The 8170-nt window shown below is 39.7% G+C and overlaps 1 protein-coding gene across 6 annotated transcripts in view; it reads left to right on the forward strand.

Annotated features, from left to right (window-relative positions):
• klf8 (Kruppel like factor 8) overlaps positions 1-8170 on the forward strand; it is an 85058-nt gene extending 76888 nt beyond the window's left edge. For all 6 annotated transcript variants that reach the window (XM_067608869.1, XM_067608868.1, XM_067608874.1 and 3 more), the window contains one exon: positions 1155-8170. In XM_067608869.1, the coding sequence (XP_067464970.1) occupies positions 1155-1336 (182 nt within the window). In that variant the 3' untranslated portion in view covers positions 1337-8170. The remainder of the gene's footprint in view (positions 1-1154) is intronic.

The raw sequence follows: 8170 nt of genomic DNA on the forward strand, positions 1-8170 counted from the left end.
TCAAGTTGTGGCACAGTGCTTTGATGGCGCTGCCGTCATGGCATCTGGACTAAATGGGGTGAAGTTAAGGTGAAGGTGTCTATGGCTTTATTCATACATTGCTATGCGCATCGACCTAATTTAATACTGACTCAAAGGGCATGGAAGCTTAGAGAATGTAGGATCTTTTTTGCACATCTCAATGGCCTTGCTGCATTTTTTTTCCAGATCTCCTAAGTGCATGCAGCTGCTTGATGATATCTGCCAGCAGCTTCTTCTTTCTGCAACACCAGCGAGGTGGCAATGTAGTTCCCAGGGCTCTATGTTCCCCGGATTTATATGGCACATAATGGGAACATGACAAAGCGTCCTATGTTCCCCATCTCTATATAGCACATAATGGGAACCTGAAAAAAAATGTTCCCCAGCATACATTTGTTTGTGCTGATGTTCAAATAAAAATCATAATAATTAGATCCTATCAGGGTATACTGTAGATTGTCATTCTCCCCCAGTAGAATGTAACCTTTGACTCAAATGTGTCGTAGCGCTGTTTGAAATATAGACTGTTTCATATTTACCATACAGACATGAGAGTGGTATCAACTGACTCTTGGTAAAGAAGGGAATAAGCATTTTTCCCCACAGTGTTGAACTGTTTCTCTAACATTGACAGTGATGTTTCCATAACCTCAACTAAATAGCTTCAGTTTAGCAGATTTAGCAGATCAGAATATACTCAGAGTCAGTTTTGAAACATATATTTTGGAGTTCAAGTTGTTTTGGAAGACACAAACAAGTGACCTTTATCTTTGTTCAGTTAATGTTAATGCAGACTGGAAAAAGGTGGACAGAGCAGGTTTGGTTGTTTAAAACTGCTAGAAGCGCATTAACATTTTTCTGCAGTCTTGTAGCCAAATGCCATCTATCTTCTACCAACATTCAACAATCACACAGTGGAAAATGCTTTGCAGAAAAGAGAGAGAGACTTTCATGAGTTGTTGGAAATTATGGGAAATGTCACCTGAGGTAGGATTACAGGGTATTGAGGGTTTTTTTGTAAATTTTTGTTTCCATCAGTATCCCAGCCTTCCTTTTTCTTTCCCTCCTTCTGTCATGTCCTCCCATCTTTTCCTCTCCCCTAACTCTTCTCCTTGTCTCCCGCCTCCCTCCAGGAGAGAAGCCCTACCACTGTACCTGGGAGGGCTGCACCTGGCGCTTCGCCCGCTCCGACGAGCTGACCCGACATTTCCGCAAGCACACAGGAATCAAACCTTTCCGCTGCACCGAGTGCGACCGCTCCTTCTCCCGGTCCGACCACCTCTCTCTGCACCGCCGCCGCCACGTCATGATGTGAACTCTGACCTCCCTCCTCCCCCCCACCCTCCCAAACACCCACAAACTCCTCATCAACCTCCCCTACAAACCAACCTCTTGACCCTCTCAAAGTCCCTCACAGCACATCTTGTACCAGTTCGCCCCACTATATCTCCCTGCCTCCCCTCCGCTGCCTCTCACCTCCCACAGGATTTCAACCCCCATCAGCAGATAGAAAATGACATCTTCTTCCTCCTCTTCTTCATCTTGAAATCATAGGAACATCAGGAATGTGTCTGTGTTTATGTGTGTGTGCGCAGTGGAGGTGACAGGATTTTAACTGTGTGTGTTTCAACACATAATCATCATTACCGTCCACCCAACTACCCACCACCCCACCATCATCTTCCAACTCAGTCCCACCCCTCACAGAACACGTCCCCTCCTCAGAAAGAGAGGGATGGACAGATGGACTTCAAACAGCAGGGACGTTCATCCATCCATCCATCCATCCATCACATGCATCCATCCATCCATCCGGAGGAGAGGAGGAAGATGAAGGGACGAGAGGAGGAATGACGTGTGTATTATTTTTAAATTTAAATGAGAAGGAAAATCTTCAGCCTGATGTCGCTTCAGCTGCTCTTCTTCTCTTTTTTTAACAATATTAATTATGTACATATCCAGAGTTGGGAAGTTATGCAGCCTAAATTAAATTTTAAATATAATGACCCAATAACCCTTTTCCACACAGGGACTTTTCTAGGAATCTTTTTAGGAACTCTGGAACTTTACCTTTCTTTGTTACCTTACCGTTTTGACCGGAGGAACCTGGCAAAATTGGTAAATTATGATCTAAATCAGGAACTGTCAGATCTAAGAAAAAGAAAATATGACTACAAATCTCACCAGACCTTCCAGTTCCTAACCATTGGTACTTGAAAGTTATTGATACTTGGTTGGTACAATGGACATATTTCGGTTGGTACCAAAAAAAGTATTAATATCGATACCCTACTCTAATCCTGACCCATAGTTCCTGACCTCCAAAACGTCCCTGCCGTTGGGGGAAGTCTTCTTTAATGGACAAGGAACTATCTGGGTGGAACAAAAATAAATAACCACGATAAACTCAGCAGATTGTTTTCAGTCTCCATTTCCATCTCTGTTGCTACAGTAAACTACGAAATACATCACAATGACTCTGAAAATATTGTTGCACATGACAAACTACAACACAAAGGTACTTTTAGTTCCTGTTGTTCCTTGGTTCCTGGTAATATTTGATAGAAAAATGGCTTAAACAACCAAAACTCAGTTGGATTATATCAATTTGTAATCACAACTTTAGATGAAGAATTTACTAAACTGTAATAGATTTTGAAAGGAGAGACTTCCCGACCCTGTGCATATCAGTGTATGAGTCTGTGTGTGTGTGTGTGTGTGTGCGTGTGTGCGTATGTAGTGAGCTTTTTCACAGCAGCTGAAGTGACATCAAACACACATTTCCTCTAAATCTGTCTGAGGTGTCTGAGGTTAAGAAAAAGTAGTTTATTTTGTCCTGACCCCTCCCCCGAACCCCAACCACCCCCTCCCCCCAACCCCCACCCCCACCCCCACCCCAACCCCTACCCCTGGTGCAAGGAGCTTCAAGACTGTGAACTTTATAAAGATTCATTTGTTTTCATTGTATCAATCACATTATTGTTATTTGCGTGTTCTCTTCCCCCCCAACCCTGCACACACACCTTTCTGACTTGTACTTCGATAACAGTATTTGCTTTTTATGTGTCATTGTTGCTGTTGTTTTATGAAATAAGGCCTTCAGTTTTGCCTCTTTTTTTTCCCCCCCTCTTTGCCAGATTTGGCGCTCTTAACAAAGATAGCATCTTTTTTTTTTTAATGATTTCAGATCCTTTGGTTGTGTTCTGAGGCTGTGAAAAAAAAAAGCAGAGGAGACACAAGTAGTTTGAGATTACAAGTAAAACTCTCGCGCAGGGAATAGGGGAGCTTTTCTGAGTGTGTGTTTTTTGCGTGTGTTGTTCGTGTGAGTGTCTGCGAGTGAGTGTGCATGTTTTGAGACAAACACATAATCAGAATTTAAGATTTTTACGAGTGTGTGTTCCGGGCACTTGTTCTTTTACCTCTTGCCCGTTGAGCCTTAATAACTGAAGTCAATCTGTAAAGGGCGAAACCAGAACCACTGACAGAGGACGTTTGGCCAAAGAAGCTACTTCCCGAGACACTGTTTTTCCATCAGAACCTGGTCTTAGCAGTGTTGACTTGTTTATCTCCTTATTTTGTGCAGAAACGATGGTTTTGGTGCACAGAGAAACTCTAAAGTGCTATTTAACTAGTTAAATACTGAGTATTGGATGGTTTGAGCAGGAAATCTGCTGAATTGCTGCACAGCACAAATCAGGAAGAGGGCACTGTTCCTCCAGAGCAAGCAGATTTAAGAGTTTTTGATGATAACAGAAGGGGAAAAATCACTGCTTCTTTAAAGTTAAGGAAAGGATCAGCCTCCTGCCGTTCACATTTAGCTAAATGGATTACAGGAAATATGGGTTTAATTCTGAGAAATTCAAGCAATGACAATATCATCACTGTTTAATTTGTTTACACCACAAATTATTTGACAGTTTGATTTCTACAAATCCTAACTGTAACCAGTAGTTTTTGAATTTAGAAACAGCAGCAGACACATCAGCCACTTTTTGCCATCATACTAACATACCCAACAATGTACCTGTGGAGCCAACATGGCTGCCACTGAAAGCGGCACAGTGGCGAGGCCGTCTGTCAGTGGTTCTGGGAGAAACCAGGCACTGTGTCGGGCTGTCAGGGTCTGTAGTGCCGGGGTTTAAACCAAGGGGGAACTAAGCTCTCTCCTCACTAGCATTTCTAAAAGGGTCGCGGGGGTCAATTCTCTTTCGACAGAGCTTGTTTTCCATGGTGATAGAACTTAATTTAATGAAAAAAACTACCAATTTTAACTGAGAATCTTGTTTTTCTGCCTTTTCCTCACAGTTTAGGTGTCTAAAACCCTCCTGGCATAACTCCCCAACCTGTACTGAACCAAATCTAATCAGCAAACCTTTTGGAACAGAATTGACCCCCCTTGACCCTGTTCTCTAACCTACAGCGTCCATGTCTTAAGTGGGCTGTTTTTCAGCTCCTGATCTGGGCTGAACTTGATTATGCAACATAACGCGACCTCGCTCCAAGCGCTGTTCTGAACTCAGTAGTAGAGCACTATAGCTGGTAGTTGTACTGCTGATATGCAGCTCGCATAGGTTATAACAAAGAATCTTAAAGGGAGGTCAGGATGTGAAGAAGCCTGTGCTGTCGATCACTGAACGAAGTGCTCCATATAAAACACTCCGAAGCAAAAACACAGGAACTCGTGTGTTGTGATGTCTTAAGTGAGGGTATGTGATCAATGGAACATGCTTTTTATAATCCTGATGTGTTCCTTTACAAAATAATAAAAAGGCAAAAGACATTTTGTATTGAAGATAAAATAGGGAGTACTGCACTGGGTCAAGAAACGTAGTGTTGGTGATGTTGAAGTAAAAAATCAGGTGCTCTTCAAGGATAGCGCAAGTAGTTCGAGTAAGAATTAAAAAAAGCTGGACAGACATTGTGCTTTGGCGGCGCTGTTCTTGTTGGTGATTTGGAGTTGTGGTCATTTCAAAAGCTGGCAAGTGAGAGCAAAATGTTAGATTTTCATAGAACTGAGATGGACGTGCAGGCTTCCTGTCAACTGAGTGCATGCCATGAACAGGGCAGATTGTTGTTTGGTCTGCACACTGCAAATGAAAAAAAAAATCCCTCTTAGCAAGTCACTGAATCTGGTTTTGGGACTTTGAAATCTTATTTTTCATAAATAAGATCAGCCTCACTGAAGGATATTGTCACTCATATCAGTAAAAGTATGGGAAATGGTGTCATTTTTTTCCCATTATATTAAGAATCTGAACTAAATTCAGTCACTTGTTTTGAAGGATTTTGTTCTTTTTTGCAGTGCAGAGCAAATGCAATGTTCCCATTTCTCTTAACATCCCCCTCTGCTTCAACTAAAAAAAAAAGTTACTAAGCACATCTTTCTAGAAGAGTATATGCATTTGATTGCAATTTTCTTTCTTTTGTAAACTGTTGATAAAGACATTAAGGACAATGACAAATAATTAAGAGAAATCCATGTACATAAATGTATATAATCAAAAAGTGCAGAGTAAATGTAACGGGTGAATTTCTATTTTTAACACTGACTAGATAATGTGAAAAAAAACTTTTTTTTTTTCTCCTTCCTCCTCTGTTGGTTTGATGAAATGTGTTTCATCATGTGTTCTTCTTTTCAAATCTAACAATACATTTGTTTTGTAGTTTCTTAAAAAAAAAAAATATTGGTCCCACTTGTGTTGTGCACACTTGTGTTGCATGGAGAGTAGCCTTCTTGTTTTCTTATAGTGACGTTGGTGAGCATGTCAGTGTGTGTGAGACAGTGGGGTTACCTTAACATTAACGACCCAAGGAAAAAAAAAACACACCCTACTGAGAAATCATGTTGAAAATTAATAACCAGATCCATTTATTACAACAGAGCTTGACATTTCTGCACTGGACCTGATTGAAATATCATTAGAACAGTCAGTTAAATACAATATTTAGCTGGTTTGGGTCAGAAAACATTTTTTACTCCCAGTTTCAGGTGTGTTCAGACAGAATATTTCAGGTGAGATAGGGCTAAAGTATTAATGTTGTGGCTATTTTGGGTAGACTGACTTGAATCCAATTCCCAATTCACACTCTCCTGACTCATAGTGGATTGATTATGTTGAAGAGTTACAAGATCCAAACATATCCAACCTGTTTTACACCTTGATCTATTTCAAGAAACAAGATACAATCCGTAGTTGCCTACAGAAAACCAGCTTTCTAATATTTTTATTACAGTTCAGTTTGAGAAGTTCCCAAATAAAATATAGACAATTAAATTATGCTAGTGTCTCTCCTCCTATTTGAAATTCAAATATTAACAGGAGTAAGATTTTAACTTAGAAACCAAAATCATCCACGTGTCATTGGTAGATAATTCGCTCAGGTGCTACATGCTAAAATGTTAGCGTACTAGCACTGTAAGATAAATGGGTATCTACTGCCGTTCTGATCATAAGTAAGATGAAAATATATTTTTCTGGTTAGCTTTCAACACCAACATATCCCATGATGCCTTGACTGTCTGCCAGTGGTTAAGATTCATGGGATATGTTGTTGTTGTTGTTGAATGCTAACAAAATAACTGTAATATCTACCTAAATGCAAACGCCTTTATTTTAACATATATATATGTTAAAATAAAGGCGTTTGCATTTTTCAATCCAGTATGGTAGTGGATACCCATTTAGTTCAGAATATAGACAGAGCTTTGTTGAAAGATTGATAAAAAAGACCCTCTTTGGGAAAACGCACTGAAGCTAACTGAACAGAAGCTAGCAAGGAACGTGACAGGACTTGAGCTCTTAATAGACTTGTGTTGATTTGATAAACTATGGAACAGCTTAAATCCAATTTTCCTACCCAAACCAATCAGTTCATCCAAATAATAAAAAAAAAACCCTCTTCTTTACCTCTAGTCATATGTAGCCACGCGATGTAGCCTAGTTTTGGTTTTATTTACTCGAGTTTTGAGAAATCTGTGAGGAACAAGATATAATGAAGGTGAATGGAATTTGTGGTTCACTGAAAAAACACTTCAGAATTCAACAGAAACATCACAGTAACTACGTTTTTGAAATAATCGTAGCTCAAGGTCAGTTTTCTAGTTCCAGGGTCAGTGGTAAAGACACTGTCAATGCTTCAATCTTTTGAGCACCACAAATTGAATTCCATACACCTCCATCATATTGTGATATAGGCAGAATTTAGAGACATCTAAAAACCTGGAAAAATAAAACCAGAATTATCTGTGTGACTAGATATCACTACATGTTTGTGAAAGAACGTGGGTGAAGTAACCCTTCAATTTTTTTTTTATTCAACAAAATAGATCCAAAGCCCCCTTTTATTTGTAGGAACATGTACCACACACACACACACAACACAAATGTGTTATTATGTAAATGAACATGATATTGGTCCATTGCTTTACAAGCACAGTGATCAGCTCTGGTGATCATCATAGCAGCTAAATTGGTAAACACACACACACTAAAACCTTCAGTGTCACAAAGAGGACAGTCAGTTATTACATTTCAGAGCCTGTTGACGATGACCCTGACAAAGTCTTTCCGCTGGTTTTAAGAGTTGTTGCCAGGAGACTGATGCATGTGTACATGTCTTTCCTGCTTCCTGTTGGTTTTTTGCCATTTGTGCAAGCTTGTTTTCCTCTGTATTCTTCTAAATCTTCTGTTCATGTGCAAAGCAGGACACTGAAACATTTAAAAAAAAAAAAAAAGTTTTGTATCCCTGCTTAGACCTTAACCCAGGATAGAGTTCATGTCTGAGGGTGACGTCACTGACTGTGTCCGTCTGTGTGCGAGTGCCTCGACTCACCACGAATCATTTCCTCTGCAAATCAGAACTTTTAGGTATTTTCTATTGAATGCAGTAACTTATGGGCCAGTACTATATTTACTCAGTGCAATGCAGTTATCATTATAATAATAAAATTATTAATAATATGTTTTCTTTCTTTTTATTTTGTATTTGTACAGAACAAATGTGTAAAGATCAGTGAGGAAAACGTGAGCTTTTTGATACTGTGACTCATGGTGTTGAAAAGTCAGTTTCTCCCTGTACAGTTGTGATTTATTCCCCCCCTCCCTCCCTTCTTCTTTTATAGAATAAAAAATGTTTTTGGTGCAATTTA

Source organism: Thunnus thynnus, chromosome 13 (assembly GCF_963924715.1).
Source record: "Thunnus thynnus chromosome 13, fThuThy2.1, whole genome shotgun sequence".
Lineage (NCBI taxonomy): Eukaryota > Metazoa > Chordata > Actinopteri > Scombriformes > Scombridae > Thunnus > Thunnus thynnus.